Below are 19,143 nucleotides of genomic sequence, written 5' to 3'. Positions count from 1 at the left end.
GACCATGGTATCACTGTGCTCAATTGGCCTGCCAACTCACCTGACCTGAACCCCATAGAGAATCTGTGGGATATTGTGAAGAGAACGTTGAGAGACTCAAGACCCAACACTCTGGATGAGCTAAAGGCCGCTATCGAAGCATCCTGGGCCTCCATAAGACTTCAGCAGTGCCACAGGCTGATTGCCTCCATGCCACGCCACATTGAAGCAGTCATTTCTGCAAAAGGATTCCCAACCAAGTATTGAGTGCATAACTGTACATGATTATTTGAAGGTTGATGTTTTTTGCATTAAAAACACTTTTCTTTTATTGGTCGGATGAAATATGCTAATTTTGTGAGATAGGAATTTTGGGTTTTCATGACCTGTATGCCAAAATCATCCATATTAAGACAATAAAAGACCTGAAATATTTCTGTTGGTGTGCAATGAATCTAAAATATATGAATGTTAAATTTTCATCATGACATTATGGAAAATAATGAACTTTATCACAATATGCTAATATTTTGAGAAGGACCTGTAGTTCTGTATCTATATGACAGTCTCCTTAGTCGAACATCTCCTCAGTCTGTAATCGTCTTATTGAGGTTGATTTTTACAGTGCTCGAAAAACCTACCAGAAATGTGAAAACTCCCTGTTGTTCCATATTACATGTTTAATGTCGTCATCATGACGTTGATGTGAGTCATATGTAGAAAACCGTGTTGTCACACTTCGCCATATGTTCAGTCTACCCTAAAGGATGCACTTTAAACATCTGTTAGCCGCTGCAGTTCCACATAAAAAAGCAACATATCATCAATTCTTTGTTAGTTTAATTCAGTCCAGGCTCCGTATCCTTTTTTATTTTTGCATGGATGCCTGTTTTGGCCATGATGCAAGAAAACCGTTTAAATCGAGGAATACTTTGTGGCGGTTAAATTTTACTTAAAACCAGATGGGACAATTTTTCATACAAGCTGAACAAGAAAGGCCTTGTTTTGAAACTGGAAAGGTTTTCAATCCTTAAAAGCATCTGTAAATGTTGGCAAGTAGGCAGAGCGTTTATGTGTTTGCGCAAATATTATTAATAATTTAAAACTGAAAAGCCCACGTTAGTTTTGCATAAACATCAAATTAGAAGAGTCCTTCATTCTCCCCACTGTTAAAGCTTTTGTGAAACTGAACACGTCCATAACATTAATGCTGGTAATATAGATCCAGTCATGTTGTGGATAACAAAGCCTCTTACTCTGATGCTTACGACTAGAGTTTAGCTGTGTGCAGTCTGGGCATTTTATATTATATCTAATGTAGTTTTAGACATATTTGATGCTACTGGTAAATCCAGAGTAGGAGAGACAAAAGTATTTATAGCTGTTATTTTAGTGGAAGATCTCACCGAACTAAGACCACACCACAACATAAAATAAATCTGCCAAACCGCGGATTATCTGTTTATGGAGTCATTTGTCGAACACATTTTATTTCAATTGGAAAACGTAATACTTTGTCAAATACTATTTCAAAAATGGAAGAAAATTACATTCAGTGAGATTTATTAATAAAAATCCTCTAATGAGATACATTTTTTTAATCATTTAAATCTAACCTCAAGTGTAGAAAACCACACTATAGATTTGGCCATGTCATGTGTGAGGCCAAAGTGGTATATACACTGCTCAAAAAAATAAAAGGAACACTTAAAACAACACAATATAACTCCAAGTAAATCAAACTTCTGTGAAATCAAACTGTCCACTTAGGAAGCAACACAGATTGACAATCAATTTCACATGATGTTGAGCAAATTTGCCACTGGCGCCCTGTGCTCTTCATAGATGAAAGCAGGTTCACACTGAGCACATGTGACAGACGTGACAGAGTCTGGAGACACCGTGGAGAGCGATCTGCTGCCTGCAACATCCTTCAGCATGGCCAGTTTGGCAGTGGGTCAGTAATGGTGTGGGGTGGCATTTCTTTGGAGGGCCACACGGCCCTCCATGTGCTCGCCAGAGGTAGCCTGACTACCATTAGGTACCGAGATGAGATCCTCAGACCCCTTGTGAGACCATATGCTGGTGCGGTTGGCCCTGGGTTCCTCCTAATGCAGGACAATGCTAGACCTCATGTGGCTGGAGTGTGTCAGCAGTTCCTGCAAGATGAAGGCATTGAAGCTATGGACTGGCCTGCCCGTTCCCCAGACCTGAATCCGATTGAGCACATCTAGGACATCATGTCTCGCTCCATCCACCAACGTCACGTTGCACCACAGATTGTCCAGGAGTTGGTGGATGCTTTAGTCCAGGTCTGGGAGGAGATCCCTCAGGAGACCATCCGCCGTCTCATCAGGAGCATGTCCAGGTGTTGTAGGGAGGTCATACAGACACGTGGAGGTCACACACAATACTGAGCCTCATTTTGACTTGTTTTAAGGACATTACATCAAAGTTTGATCACCCTGTAGTGTGTTTTTCCACTTTAATTTTGTGTGTGACTCCAAATCCAGGCCTCCATTGGTTAATAAATTTGATTTCCATTGATGATTTTTGTGTGATTTTGTTGTCAGCACATTCAACTTTGTACAGAACAATGTATTCAATGAGAATATTTTATTCGTTCAGATCTAGGATGTGTTATTTGAGTGTTCCCTTTATTTTTTTGAGCAGTGTACAAAGACCTTGAATTTAAATAGGGTGTACTTTCTTTCACGACTGTGCCTCCAGTAGCGGCTCTAAAGGGAAACAGCGGTTGGTCCACATCTCCCAGCTTTTTCATATCTGTCCTAACATAACCTACATAGAGGCATACAGAACACGTCTGGATCTCAGCTTTAAAGTGTCTTCCTTCTGAAGGAGGCTTTTAAATATGAGTGGTTATCACATGTGTTCCTAAAGCTCTAGCTAACCATAAGCTGACAATAGTCACAGAAAAAAATTCTTCCTTTGTTTTCCTAATTGTTATTAACTTTTTGGGTATTTTTCCACTAAAAAGTATTGCACATTGCATTGAATTTTCTAAAGACTGTAGATGACCCATTTGGTAAGACCTCACATACAGTGCAAGGGGTCACAGCAGACAAGACATGGTCTCTAGATCATTCTAAACATGTTTGCGAAGTAGGGGTGGATGGATTGGTTATCACAATATCATTGTGATAGCGACGGAGCCTCAAAAAGCACATAATGCTGTAGGTGCAACCATTATATTCAATTATGCTGCACAATAATTGCTTTAAGTCATATCTTAAAACTTAAACTAAAAATAAAAATGATTAAATAAGCACCCCTCTTCTACACAGGGTGTTTAATTGAGTAAGTAATTTGATACTTGTTCTATAAGGTTTTTTGTTTTTATTTTTAATTTATAAAGACATACTTTTATTTGTTTCATGTGCTGTAGTTCTGGTGGAGGAGTTCAGGCATTACCAGAGACATTACCATTTGTTGTACTTATTAGGAAATGTGTTACATGGTTTAAAAATGTTTTTTCTTTATTGTTTAGCCCATTATCTCTACAGGTCCTTCTCAAAATATTAGCATATTGTGATAAAGTTCATTATTTTCCATAATGTCATGATGAAAATTTAACATTTATATATTTTAGATTCATTGCACACTAACTGAAATATTTCAGGTCTTTTATTGTCTTAATACGGATGATTGTGGCATACAGCTCATGAAAACCCAAAATTCCTATCTCACAAAATTAGCATATCATTAAAAGGATCTCTAAACGAGCTATGAACCTAATCATCTGAATCAACGAGTTAACTCTAAACACCTGCAAAAGATTCCTGAGGCCTTTAAAACTCCCAGCCTGGTTCATCACTCAAAACCCCAATCATGGGTAAGACTGCCGACCTGACTGCTGTCCAGAAGGCCACTATTGACACCCTCAAGCAAGAGGGTAAGACACAGAAAGACATTTCTGAACGAATAGGCTGTTCCCAGAGTGCTGTATCAAGGCACCTCAGTGGAAAGTCTGTGGGAAGGAAAAAGTGTGGCAGAAAACGCTGCACAACGAGAAGAGGTGACCGGACCCTGAGGAAGATTGTGGAGAAGGGCCGATTCCAGACCTTTGATGACCTGCGGAAGCAGTGGACTGAGTCTGGAGTAGAAACATCCAGAGCCACCGTGCACAAGCGTGTGCAGGAAATGGGCTACAGGTGCCGCATTCCCCAGGTCAAGCCACTTTTGAACCAGAAACAGCGGCAGAAGCGCCTGACCTGGGCTACAGAGAAGCAGCACTGGACTGTTGCTCAGTGGTCCAAAGTACTTTTTTTGGATGAAAGCAAATTCTGCATGTCATTCGGAAATCAAGGTGCCAGAGTCTGGAGGAAGACTGGGGAGAAGGAAATGCCAAAATGCCAGAAGTCCAGTGTCAAGTACCCACAGTCAGTGATGGTCTGGGGTGCCGTGTCAGCTGCTGGTGTTGGTCCACTGTGTTTTATCAAGGGCAAGGTCAATGCAGCTAGCTATCAGGAGATTTTGGAGCACTTCATGCTTCCATCTGCTGAAAAGCTTTATGGAGATGAAGATTTCATTTTTCAGCACAACCTGGCACCTGCTCATAGTGCCAAAACCACTGGTAAATGGTTTACTGACCATGGTATCACTGTGCTCAATTGGCCTGCCAACTCTCCTGACCTGAACCCCATAGAGAATCTGTGGGATATTGTGAAGAGAACGTTGAGAGACTCAAGACCCAACACTCTGGATGAGCTAAAGGCCGCTATCGAAGCATCCTGGGCCTCCATAAGACCTCAGCAGTGCCACAGGCTGATTGCCTCCATGCCACGCTGCATTGAAGCAGTCATTTCTGCATTTCTGCCAAAGGATTCCCGACCAAGTATTGAGTGCATAACTGTACATGATTATTTGAAGGTTGATGTTTTTTGCATTAAAAACACTTTTCTTTTATTGGTCGGATGAAATATGCTAATTTTGTGAGATAGGAATTTTGGGTTTTCATGAGCTGTATGCCAAAATCATCTGTATTAAGACAATAAAAGACCTGAAATATTTCAGTTAGTGTGCAATGAATCTAAAATATATGAATGTTAAATTTTCATCCTGACATTATGGAAAATAATGAACTTTATCACAATATGCTAATATTTTGAGAAGGACCAGTATATGTATTTAGCTTAATGGAAGAGGTTTTAGTGGCAGCTTATAGAGATCGCTGCTTATATAGAAAACATTGAGTTTTGTCTTTTTTTTCATACAAACTGCTCAGGGAGAGGACTGCTACCTTTTTCATAGTTCACTGAGTATGTAGCAGCTGGTTAGTTTAGCTAAGCGTGAAGATCAGCAGCTCGTCTCGCTCTGCTCAGATACGGCGTAATTTGCGCTTGTGTGACTCTCAGGGTTTAAAAAGTTTGTTGAGGTGTAAAACAACAAGGCAGCGTTTTAAAGAGCAAACTAACCCCTAAGTGTCACCTTAGATGAACAGTACAGTGTCCTGCAAATGTGATCACACCCATTTAAATTTTTACATATTTTAACACGTTAGAACTCCAAACTTCTATGTATTTTAATGGAATTCTGTGTGGTAAAACAAAACACATCAGTGCATAATTGTTGTGAAGTGTTCTTTGTCGCCTTCTCCTTAGTTACAGCTGAAAGTCATTGATGTATGTTTGTACCAGCTTGGCACATTTAGAACTTGATCTCTTGACCTATTGTTGTTTGTAAGATAGCTCAGGCTTAGTCAGACTGGAAGGAGAACATCTGTGAAGACAGATTCTGAAATACTTTGAGGTCTGGACTTTGCCTGATCTAAACCATTCCATTGTAGCACTCGCTGAATGCTCAGGGTTGCTAACCTGATGGACGGTAAACCTCCACCCCACTCCCAACTCTTCTGGGACTTTACAGACTGCCTCTTTTGCAAGTTTTCATCCAGGATTCCCTTGTAATTAAGCTGCATTCATCTTTCCATCTAATCTCGCAGCTTCCCTGTCCCTGCTGAAGAGAAGCATCCCCCCTGCATGACGCGGCCACCATCAGGTGTCACTTTGAAGATGACATGCAGCAAAGAATGTGAATATGAGCCAAAAAGTTACATTTTGCTCTCATTTGACCAGAGCACTTTCTCCCACATGTTTGATCAGGCCTATGCAGGTTGTGAAAACTCCAAACATGACTTCTTTTGACAATGGCTTCTTCTAGCTACTCTGCAATAAAGACCACATTTCAGGAGTTTGTGATTCATAGTTGTCCTGTAAACAGACACTCCAACCAGAACTTATTATCTCTTCTAATAAGATTACTTCTGAAGGCTTGCACTGGATTTTTATGGTTATCAGAACAGAGGGGAAGAAATCCTATCTACAACTTTTTAGCTGTTAAAAACATTTCAACATTTCAAGTCAATGTGCATTTTTCTTTCCACTTTAAAATTCAGCTCGTTTTTGTGAAGGTCTGTTGCATACAATCTCAAGGACATACATGGAAGTTTTTGGTTTTAATAAGACAAATGTAAAAAGGTTCAAAGGGTCCAAAGGCACTATAACCCCATTTTTCTTGTTACTTGTCAAACTGCCCCTTTTAAACCAGACAAATTCTCATTGGATACATTTACAGACTGCAAAAGGACGGGTTAATCTGAACAGTATCTGAAACCGTTTTAGGCTCTGCTAAGGAAGCTGTGGCGAGAGGTCTGACAGGTAAATGTTCAGTGGGCAGGATAATCGGGCATTCAGGAATGCAGGAGCAGGAGTTGTGTGGTGGTTACCAGCAGGGTCAGTGGCAGCAGGACTTTTTAATATCTCCCATTTCCATGGGAGACCAGCCCCCACAGCTTATATAACACAGGAAACAGATGTTAGCAACTCACAATCATCCCTCTATCTGAGTTGTTCTCCCTCGCCTCTCTCTCCTCTTTCTTTTTCCCCCCTCTGCCTTCTAAATCACATCATAATGTGTCCCAGACATGCCTGTTTTCTTCATCCCCTGTATGTTCCAGAATATAAAAGGACTGCTGCTCTTTAAATGAATCCCCCCACCCCTTTTTAAAGTCGTGTATAAAGTCTAATGCGTTGCCTTGTCAGATTTAGTTTCATACTTTATCGGGTCTGTCTCATAGTAGGGGCAAACCTTTCAAAGTGAGGGATTATTTGTTGTGTAATCCTGCTCTTTCACTGTGGGGAACTGCAGTTGTGTGACTATTTTCAGGAACACGCTGCATGTTAAACACAAATGAGGCCAGAAAAATGGCTCGTCCCAGTAGAGGGAGACAAGATGGGGATGGACAACATGTAGTCCTCAGAAACCAATTTGTGACATCATATGCCCATATCTCAACTTTATGACATTGTTTGAAAATGAAAACTCCATTTTACCTTTGCTTGCTTCCATGATGATGCCTGTTGCCAAGGCGACTGCTATAACCCAGGTTACAGACCCTTCCTGTGAGATGCAATGTGTGATTGGCCTGCCTGCCTAGGAGGAGGGGGGACCGCATTCAGAGGAACTGGATTGGCTGACTTGCAAGGGCCCCCAGCAGACAGACATTCGAGAGAGAGCATTGATTTAATCGGTCGGCAGCCAGGCAGACACCACTCACACATATAGATACATCTACAGAAACACTGGCAGGGTGGAGGTTTGGGGGGGATTTGGGCCTGGTGGGGGTCACCTCTGTGGGAGTTTGTGTTTTTGTGTGCAATATCATGCTCTCCAGGAGAAGGCGTCGCTGGCAGTAATAGAAGCACTCCTAGGAGCAGACCACACTGGGTAATATCACACTCCCTGGGGAACTCGCCATGCACACACACACTTACCCACACATTCACACACTGAACAAGCCTCAACACAGCTGGCATAATAATGCAAAGACCCAGACAGGCCAGTCGGAGAGACAAATCAACAGTTCACACATGTTCTATTAGGTTCTTAAGTTTTCTCAACATCGGAGGCTGCAGTCTACCAGGTCATAGCTCTTTTTTTATTCTGATACACAGAGGATGCAAGGAATGAGTTGAGGTTCTGCATGGTCATCACACATTAGAAATGACCCAGTATCTATTTAAATACAGGTCCTTCTCAAAATATTAGCATATTGTGATAAAGTTCATTATTTTCCATAATGTCATGATGAAAATTTAACATTCATATATTTTAGATTCATTGCACACTAACTGAAATATTTCAGGTCTTTTATTGTCTTAATACAGATGATTTTGGCATACAGCTCATGAAAACCCAAAATTCCTATCTCACAAAATTAGCATATCATTAAAAGGGTCTCTAAACGAGCTATGAACCTAATCATCTGAATCAACGAGTTAACTCTAAACACCTGCAAAAGATTCCTGAGGCCTTTAAAACTCCCAGCCTGGTTCATCACTCAAAACCCCAATCATGGGTAAGACTGCCGACCTGACTGCTGTCCAGAAGGCCACTATTGACACCCTCAAGCAAGAGGGTAAGACACAGAAAGAAATTTCTGAACGAATGGGCTGTTCCCAGAGTGCTGTATCAAGGCACCTCAGTGGGAAGTCTGTGGGAAGGAAAAAGTGTGGCAGAAAACGCTGCACAACGAGAAGAGTGACCAGACCCTGAGGAAGATTGTGGAGAAGGGCCGATTCCAGACCTTGGGGGACCTGCGGAAGCAGTGGACTGAGTGTGGAGTAGAAACATCCAGAGCCACCGTGCACTGGCGTGTGCAGGAAATGGGCTACAGGTGCCGCATTCCCCGGGTCAAGCCACTTTTGAACCAGAAACAGCGGCAGAAGCGCCTGACCTGGGCTACAGAGAAGCAGCAATGGACTGTTGCTCAGTGGTCCAAAGTACTTTTTTCGGATGAAAGCAAATTCTGCATGTCATTCGGAAATCAAGGTGCCAGAGTCTGGAGGAAGACTGGGGAGAAGGAAATGCCAAAATGCCAAAAGTCCAGTGTCAAGTACCCACAGTCAGTGATGGTCTGGGGTGCCGTGTCAGCTGCTGGTGTTGGTCCACTGTGTTTTATCAAGGGCAGGGTCAATGCAGCTAGCTATCAGAAGATTTTGGAGCACTTCATGCTTCCATCTGCTGAAAAGCTTTATGGAGATGAAGATTTCATTTTTCAGCACGACCTGGCACCTGCTCACAATGTCAAAACCACTGGTAAATGGTTTACTGACCATGGTATCACTGTGCTCAATTGGCCTGCCAACTCTCCTGACCTGCACCCCATAGAGAATCTGTGGGATATTGTGAAGAGAACGTTGAGAGACTCAAGACCCAACACTCTGGATGAGCTAAAGCCCGCTATCGAAGCATCCTGGGCCTCCATAAGACCTCAGCAGTGCCACAGGCTGATTGCCTCCATGCCACGCCGCATTGAAGCAGTCATTTCTGCCAAAGGATTCCCGACCAAGTATTGAGTGCATAACTGTACATGATTATTTGAAGGTTGACGTTTTTTTGTATTAAAAACACTTTTCTTTTATTGATCGGATGAAATATGCTAATTTTGTGAGATAGGAATGTTGGGTTTTCATGAGCTGTATGCCAAAATCATCCGTATTAAGACAATAAAATACCTGAAATATTTCAGTTAGTGTGCAATGAATCCAAAATATATGAATGTTACATTTTCATCATGACATTATGGAAAATAATGAACTTTATCACAATATGCTAATATTTTTAGAAGGACCTGTACACATGCCATTCAAAGTAACCTAACACAGCAAGTATAAAAGGTCTACACACCTTTATTTCTATAGTACCTTTTACAGTGGAAGCATAAAAATAAAATCAACAAAACAAATACAATTCAGATGATCAAAACAAATATAAAGTAAGAAATAAAAATATATTTTTGAATAGTAGTGTCGTAAGATGCTTTGTAAGTGTCCAACCTCTCAAGACAGCGTAAAAAACAAGGAAGGCGCGTTCAACACTCAAGGTGAAGCCCTCTGGAAAGAGCGATCACTTCCAGTTTTATATCTGGTGTTTGGGACTAGTAGTAGATTTTGGTTTAAGAACCTGAGGTGTCTAATTGGAGGACGTGGATTTAACAGCTCATTAACATTGCTAGGAATATAAACATGCAGTTTCCTGGAAATTGGAGTCAGGATTTTAAAATGGATTCTTAGATAGGTATTTAGGAGTAATGTGAGCTCTTCTGTTTCTTCCAGTTAAGAGTGTTGCTGCAGAGTTTTGAACCAACTGACGGTATCTTTAACCATCCCTTAAAAATAAATGTAACTGAAGCCTTTTTAATTAATTGATGCTTTACTTGTTTAAGTTGATCAGAATTTCTTAATACTTAGAATTAGTAACCCATGGCTTTCTGTTTCCCTGGGTATAAATATGACATGACAGAGGCCCTTTTTTTAGCCATTGACCAATAGTCTGGGAGGGGAGCCATATTTATTGTGCCACCATATGCACTAAGTAGGATGGTGAGGGAGGTAAAAATAAACCTTACCAATATCACTCGGTGAACTACAGTACAGAGTGGTATCCTGGGCTCACCCAATCTCCATAGCAACAATAAGATGCTAGCTACAGGCGGAAATGTTGTTGTGGTATTGATGCCAGAAAAAGACATTTCGTGTCCTATAGTCCACTGTACAAGTGGAATTTGCTTAACTTTACTGGGACTCTAAACTCAATAGTCAGATAAAACTAAGATTGCAGATTTAGCCTGCAATAAAGTATGAAAATATGGACAAGCACCTCATGCCCACTGTTAGGTATGATGAAGCATCTGTGATGCTGTGGGTCCATTGCTCTTCCAGAGGCACTGGGATCCTTGTAAGGGTGGTTAGTTTCTGCTCGAATTGTCAGCTTAAGCATGGGTCCATTGTTAGTTAACGTTTACTTATTTTATTATTAGCCACCTTAGCCATTTTACTTGGGGTCTGTGCATTGGCTGCTTTACCAGTCTTTAGCCATCTGCTAACAATCTATACTTTGCTAGTATTTAAGCAAATAGGGTTACCTTATTCCATCAGACAGGTTTACACATTTACTTTTGCAAATTCAGGAGCTTTACTGGCTTTCTTAAATCTATCTTAAACATCAGAGTCTCAGTCTTTAAGATGCATCGCCATGGTTGTACACTGCTTTATAATCCCCGCGTTGGAGTATTGCTGGAATATGGGCTTATTGGCTTCCTCCAGCTTCTCCTGTTCGTCTGTTGCATAAGTAAACAATCTGCGAACAATACTTGTTCTTGACTAAAGAGGTCTGTGGAGGCTGTTTTCTGGATGTACCTGCGATGTTACTGGATATTACAGCGCACTGTTTTTATTCTCCTCCAGGATTGTTCAGGTGGGCTGCTGCAGGAAGGGGAGGTGCTGAGTAGGTCTGTGTCTGCAGCACTGCTCTACAAAGTTGTTGGCCAACTTAGGGAGATGAAAATGGTTCAGTTTGTATCGACTCTGAGCAAGTATCTATAAGTATAGATTGTTTTGTATCGATTAAAACGAAATTTGGATTATTTTGACAACACTTCCTAGGACTGTGGATTATCTAAACAGATTGCGTGAAAAAGAATGGTCAAAGATCCCCCTCTCTGTATGCTCCAACACGGCCAGTAAATGTCGCCAGCACTGTATTAGGTTGGAGAATCTGTGGTGGAATCATGTTAATTAAAAAGAAAAACTGATTGACCTACAACTGAATTTACTCTCATGTTATCAGATATACAGGTGTTGGACAATGAAACAGAAACACCTTTTAGTGTGGGAGGTTTCATGGCTAAATTGGACCAGCCTGGTAGCCAGTCTTCATTGATTGCACATTGCACCAGTAAGAGCAGAGTGTGAAGGTTCAATTAGCAGGGTAAGAGCACAGTTTTGCTCAAAATATTGAAATGCACACAACATTATGGGTGACATACCAGAGTTCAAAAGAGGACAAATTGTTGGTGTACGTCTTGCTGGCACATCTGTGACCAAGATAGCAAGTCTTTGTGATGTATCAAGAGCCACGGTATCCAGGGTAATGTCAGCATACCACTAAGAAGGACGAACCACATCCAACAGGATTAGCTGTGGACGCAAGAGGAAGCTGTTTGAAAGGGATGTTCAGGTGCTAACCCGGATTGTATCCAAAAAGCATAAAACCACGGCTGCCCAAATCACGGCAGAATTAAATGTGCACCTCAACTCTGCTGTTTCCACCAGAACTGTCCGTCGGGAGCTCCACAGGGTCAATATACACGGCCGGGCTGCTATAGCCAAACCTTTGGTCACTCATGCCAATGCCAAACGTCGGTTTCAATGGTGCAAGGAGCGCAAATCTTGGGCTGTGGACAATGTGAAACATGGATTGTTCTCTGATGAGTCCACCTTTACTGTTTTCCCCACATCCGGGAGAGTTACGGTGTGGAGAAGCCCCAAAGAAGCGTACCACCCAGACTGTTGCATGCCCAGAGTGAAGCATGGGGGTGGATCAGTGATGGTTTGGGCTGCCATATCATGGCATTCCATTGGCCCAAAACTTGTGCTAGATGGGCGCGTCACTGCCAAGGACTACCGAACCATTCTTGAGGACCATGTGCATCCAATGGTTCAAACATTGTATCTTGAAGGCGGTGCTGTGTATCAGGATGAAAATGCACCAATACACACAGCATTACTGGTGAAAGATTGGTTTGATGAACATGAAAGTGAAGTTGAACATCTCCCATGGCCTGCACAGTCACCAGATCTAAATATTATTGAGCCACTTTGGGGTGTTTTGGAGGAGCGAGTCAGGAAACGTTTTCCTCCACCAGTATCACGTAGTAACCTGGCCACTATCCTGCAAGTAGAATGGCTTAAAATCCCTCTGACCACTGTGCAGGACTTGTATATATCATTCCCAAGACGAATTGATGCTGTTTTGGCCGCAAAAGGAAGCCTTACACCATACTAATAAATTATTGTGGTCTAAAACCAGGTGTTTCAGTTTCATTGTCCAACCCCTGTATGTCTGTTGCAAAATGATGTAAAATGAGGTTTTCATTTCTGACTTGATGACTTGATGCTTTGGACCTACACTGTATTGCCAAAGTATTTGCTCACCCATCAAGTAATTGGAGTCCGGTGTTCCAATCACTTCCATGACCACAGGTGAATAAAATCCAGCACCTACACATGCAGGCTATTTCTACAGTTCCACAGTCAACTATTAAATGTATTATAAGAAAGTGGAAGTGATTTGGAACAACAGTAACTCAGCCATGAAGTGGTAGGCCACATAAACTGACGAAGCAGGGCAGCAGATGCTGACACACATAGTGCGCAGTGGTCGCCGACTTTCTGCAGAGTCAATCGCTACAGACCTCCAAACTTCATGTGGCCTTCAGATTAGCTCAAAAACAAAGCGTAGAGAGCTTCATGGAATGGGTTTCCATGGCCAACCCCAAGTGTGATGCAAAGCGTCCGATGCAGTGGTGTAAAAGCATGCTGCCACTGGGTTTTAGAAAGTGGAGGTGCATTCTCTGGAGTGATAAATCTCGCTTCTCCATGTGGCAATCAGATGGAGAAGTCTTGGTTTGACGGTTGCCCAGGGGAACGTTACTTTTCTGACTGTATTGTGCCAAGTGTAAGGTTTGGTGGAGGGGGGATTATGCTCTGGGGTTGTTTTTCAGGAGCTGGGCTTGGCCCTTTAGTTCTAGTGAAAGGAACACTTAATGCTTCAACATAAGCAAGGTCCATAACATCATGGATGAGAGAGTTTGGTGTGGATGAGCTTCACTGACCTGCACATTGAGTCCTGACCTCAATCTAATAGAAAACCTTGAGAGCACTGAGAGCCAGCACTACTCCTCCAGCATCAGTCTCACCAATGTGCTTCTGAAAGAATGGTAAAAAGTTCCCATGAACGTGTTCCTAAAATCTGTGGGCAGCCTTCCCAGAAGAGTTGAAGATGGACCAATGTCATATTGAACCCTATAGATTAGTAATTGGATGTCACTTAAATTCATATGCGAATCAAGGCAGGTGAGGGAATACGTTTGCCAACATAGTGTATGTGTCATTTCTTTCTTTGTAGCTTCCTTGTTTTATTTCCAGACAGCAGAAGTCTACATTCATGTCATCTTACCCAGCACTGCACCTATCATATGACAGTATGCTCCAAAGTGATCTCAACATGACAACTTACATGGTGTTCATCCTTCGTCCCACCACGCACAATATGCTTGATTTTGCCACTTCCTGAAGGAAGCACAGAGAAAGCTGGTAGATCCCCAGACAGGCAGAGTGTTTTCGCTGCTGCCTTTGCCTGCAATCTATAGGCCGGCTTCTCTATGAGCTGACAGCTTCATTATGAGAGGGTGGGGGGGGGGTGCCTTGATCTAAAAATACACACAATCATCGCCTCTGGAGTGGAGAAAGTTAAAGTTTTGCGATGTTCTTGAAAAAGCTTTGCCTTTTGTTTTTTCAAAGGGAGGACACAGCTCTGTGGCATGTATGAGTTAGGGGGTGTCTTAGTTTTCATCCTCCAGAGTGTTCTCTATTTGTGGAATATGTGATTGTTTGGATGGCAGACCAGATCTGGGGTGGATTCGGGAAGTAATCTATCACACACTGCTGTTTTTCTCAGGGTCTTTAACTCAACAGGAATGCAGAATTGTTCTTTTAACAGGTAGTTTGGTAAATATGAACGTTTGGTTCTCCACCTGGCGACTCTGGTCAGCCTGCTCTAAGGAGTCTGAGACGCGCTTTAAGAGGTGGTATACAACCTCTAATAACATATCTCGTATCTTTTCTTTCCTTCTCCTGTCTTCTTTTCCCTCTCTCAGAGCATAGGCAAAGGCTCCCTGTGGTCCATAGATCCAGAGTACAGGCACAACCTGATCCAGGCACTGAAGAAGACGCCATACCATCCTTACTCACCCAGCCTGGCCGTACCTTCCACCTCCCCGCCCACCCTGCCTCAAACATTTCACCACAGGTAAAAAAAAAACCAACAAAAGATCAACTGAGATCTCCCGTGAATTTATCTATCTGAACTGGACTGAGGCTGTTTGAGGCCTTGATCAGAATTTTATTTGACGGTCCACCTCCTGTTAAACCCATCAGCCACTACAGCACCAATGTCCTCCATTTTATATTCTCCATGATTGTTTTTGCATTTCATACAACTTGTTTTACATTTAAGTAGTGAGCCAACAATACATTATAACTATGTAATAAGGTGTCGTTTGCTTGTTGACCAGTTTTGTCTTGCATTTGTCAACCTGTCATGGGTAAACTCAAATTCTCCTGGAGTCCTCAGGCCAGCAAGAGGGTGCCTAACCTGATGCAAAGTTTACCTACAGTCACTCGTAAATTGAACTGCTCCACATTTTGTCAGACCATAACAATCATCAATATATTTCAGTGGGAATTTATTTGACAGAAAAAACAGAAAGCAGTGCATAATTGGCAAGTGGAAGGAAAATAATGCATGGTGTTAAACATTTTGGCACATAAAAACCAGTGAAGTGTGCTGTCAGTAATATTCAGCCCCCCTGAGCAAATACGTTGTAGAACCACCATTCTTTGCAGTTACAGGTCCAAATCTTTTACACTATGTCTCTGTCAGAGCAGAACATCTAGAGGCTGTAAATTGTAACCATTTTTCTGGGCAAAATAGCTCATCCTGTCAGATTGACCAGGAGGCATCTCTGAACTTTCCAGCTTGCCACAGATTCTCATTTGGATCTACATAGGACTGAGCTTTGACTGAGCCATTCTAGCACATGACCATGCTTTGACTTAAACTATTCAGTTGTAGGTCTTGATGTATGTTTGGTGTTATTGTCCTGCTGGAAGGTGAACCTTCACCCTAGTCTCAAGCCTTTTTTACACCTTTTATAAGGTTTTCTCCCTGGAGTGTCCTGTTTTTTTGCTCCATCCATCTTCCCATTAACCTGAACTAACTTCAATGTCTCTGCTGGGAAATAAAAGCATTCCCACTGCATATGTATATAATCCCATTGAATAAATCACAAGGCTCTTTTCCTTTCCTTAGCATAAACATTAAAAGTACAGTAATTTGATGTGTTGTTCCAAAGTAGGCAGCATATGGAGAAAAAATAAGACTACCTTGGAAACATATGAAAAACTTCATGCATCATGTGATGACTGGTCCTATGGTCCTTTTATAAATAATTTTTAATTGGGAATGAAAGCAGAAAGTAAAGTTTTGAAGCATTTTCTGTCCTTTTTCCTCTGTTTTTACAGATAAATGTTCATTGAATGTTTGCTTTTGGAGTACAGGTGGAAAAATTGTACCGGTTTTCCATGATAAATCATTCGGTTATACCTGTCTTTAAGACTGTGTCCGATTTGAGTGGATCTTCAAAAATCAAAGACCACCAATCAAACGGGGCTTTCAGTGCCAATATCCAATTATAACATAAAACCTACAGCATGCATTCATCTCCTGCTCTCTATCCTCTCCCCATCTGTCGCTCTCTCTGCATCCACGCGCTGCAGGCGTTGGAGCTGACCTGCTCCATCCTTTCTTCAAATCTGTTTTTGCACGCTGTTTTCATGCAACAACAGTCCTGTCTTTCTCGCCCTCAGGCACATCGCAGGTAAAAAAAGCCCCTTTTTATTCTTTTCTTCTGCACATGTTCACTCCATCAGCCGTGCCTCCTAACCCCACCCCCCCCCCCCCCCCCCCCACCCCATCGCATTTCCTCCGGCATCTTCTACGCCTCCCTCTCCTTTCTCTTGTCTCCCCTTTTAATGTCCCACACACCCTCCTGTTCATCCTCAGGCATACAATGCAACTAGCGAGGCACCCTCCTCTTCATCTTCTTTATTTATCCCTGCTGTAATTTATCTCTTCTTTCCACTCTTTCTCCTCTCCCTCTATCACTTTATCATTCAATTAAATCCTCCTTTGTCTATGCTCAGTTTTCCACACACTCTTCTCCACAGCACAGCAGCATCCTCTCATCCTTGCTTTATGACCTTTCCACCACCCTCCATCATCCCCTTTGCTAACTTCTCAGTTTCCTGCGTCTCCATCTATCCCTGCGGATATGTCAGAGAGAGGCACCATTAGTCCCCCCCCCGAGCTTCTTCCCTTTTGCTCCGTCCAAATGCCCCCTCCCCAGCTGATCTGGGCAGGTTGGCTCGCAGAGCCAGCGGACTGTGTAAGACAGAATAATTGGTTCACCATAAAATGTAAAAGTGTCATTTTGAACAATGAGGTATGGGGAAGTGGAACAAATTGGAGGCTGGATTCGGAACATGGGTGGGGGGTGGGGGGGGGGGGGGTGGGGGGGGGGTTCATTTGCATTCTGACACACACAGAGGGAAACGGGAGAGAGAGAGTAAGGGGAACTGGAGGTCCTCGCGTGATGCAGCACCTGCACTGTGTGTGCGAGTGTACTGTATTCATTTCAGTTACACTAGACAATTATTTTATTTATAAAACGCCCTTCACAGGCTGCTGCAACATGAGATGTCTGCATGTGCCTGGGATTCATAAACTACAGTGAATGAGTTTGTGCTAGAACTCCAGAGTGAAGCATCAAATGAAGACGGTGAAATGACAACAGAGAAACTTAAAAGTGTCATTTAAAAAATATCTGTGTTTACTTTGTTTTATGTCACTATGGACAAATGTTGTCCCACCTGTTTTTGCAGAAATGTTTTAAGTGTGCCACATTCAAGGTATGTCAATCAGATTTATATCTGGACTTTGACTAGGCCACTCTAAAAACAGTTGTAGATGTACCAGGACACACACCTTCCAAAAAGTTCCCCTTTTTCCTCATCAGCCAACAGAATATTTTTTCAATCCTAAAATAACATATTTTATAGGATGTTATTTTGAGAAATTTAGAACAGGTCTTTGTGTTATTTTTGGTCAGCAGTGGTTTTTGCCTTGGAACTCTGAGGCAAGTGAGACCTGCAGTTCTTTAGACATTTTTTCATATTCTTTTTGATCTCCTTGTTAGGTCGTTGAAGAGCCCCGAGAAGGTTCTCCACTGATCCATACTTTCTCCATTTGTGGATATTGGCTCTCATTGTGTATCACTAGTCTCAAAGGCTTAGGAATGGTATTCCAAGACTGATAGATACTAATGACTCTGTTCCTGATCTGTTTTTGACTTTCTTTAGATCTGAGGCTGATGTGTTGCTTTTTTTAGCCTACTTCATGTTGTCATACGGTTTCTGTTTCAGTGATTTCTTGATTTTACAGTCCAGGCAGTAATCAGATCTTTTGATTAATATACGTATTGAGAACAATAGCACCAAATTTGGATCAGTCACTTTTCCAGCATGTCTTTAAAAAGACTTTAAACCAAAGTTCATAAGAACAATTTAAAGTCCTTAAACATTTTAAAACCTTGGTATATCTTTATATGCCTCATGAGCAAACACAGAGGATGTCTTGTAGAGCATTAGACAGGATTACCAATATTTGACAGAACTCCGTAGGGGTCAGAGTGCAGGTTTTTCATGGGATGGTCTGATTACTCTGTATGTGGGTGTACAGCTTTCACAGTGGCCCGTTGTAGGAATCAAAGTGTATGTCAGGGGTACCCACAGATGTTGTGAAGGTTTCAGTCACCTTACAATTTAAAGACATGCATCAAGAAATGCATCTCTATGCACTGCATCCTTTAATTACAGCAACATTTATTTCGTTAGCCTTGTCTTTCCAGTAATACGAATGGTAAGCTGACTGTGAATAAAATATCAATAGGTTAAATGCATTGTCTTCAGCCCCTCTCAGTCAGAACATTTGCTTTATCCATCTTCCCATCAGCTCTGACTAGCATCTGTGTCGCTGCTGAAGAAAACCATTCCCACAGCATAATGCTGCCACCACCATGTTATTTGGTTTGGATGGAACATTCAATATGATGCGCAGTTTCAGTATTCCCTTAAACATAGGGTTTTGGACATAGGTTCAGTTGTGGTCTCATCTGACCAGAGTTCCCTCTTTCCCACACGTTTGCTGTGTCCTCTACTTCTTGTGGGTTTTTTGGGGTTTTTTTCAACAGTGGCTTTCTTCTTGCCACTCTTTTATAAAGGCCAGATTTATCCCATGAGACTACCTAATCAGCAGTGGAGTGGAGCTGGTTCAGGCTTACAGGGAATACCCAACCTTAAATCCTTGTAACTGCACTCTGCTGCGCATCCATTATTGTGTTCCAGGTGAGCTGCTCCTGTCTGCCTCTCGCTGACCTGCAGCTTCATCAGCTTTCAGGGGTTT

The 19,143-nt window shown here is 42.1% G+C and overlaps 1 protein-coding gene across 1 annotated transcript in view; it reads left to right on the top strand.

The window, feature by feature from the left end:
- LOC124881826 (forkhead box protein N3-like) overlaps positions 1–19,143 on the top strand; it is a 111,112-nt gene that overhangs the window by 65,353 nt on the left and 26,616 nt on the right. The window contains exon 3 of the mRNA XM_047387648.1: positions 14,720–14,871. Coding sequence (XP_047243604.1) covers positions 14,720–14,871 — 152 coding nt within the window. The remainder of the gene's footprint in view (positions 1–14,719; positions 14,872–19,143) is intronic.

The sequence above is a fragment of the Girardinichthys multiradiatus genome, chromosome 15 (assembly GCF_021462225.1).
Source record: "Girardinichthys multiradiatus isolate DD_20200921_A chromosome 15, DD_fGirMul_XY1, whole genome shotgun sequence".
Lineage (NCBI taxonomy): Eukaryota > Metazoa > Chordata > Actinopteri > Cyprinodontiformes > Goodeidae > Girardinichthys > Girardinichthys multiradiatus.
The sequence above is the reverse complement of the archived record's forward strand: the minus strand, read 5'-3'. Positions and strand labels throughout refer to the sequence as shown.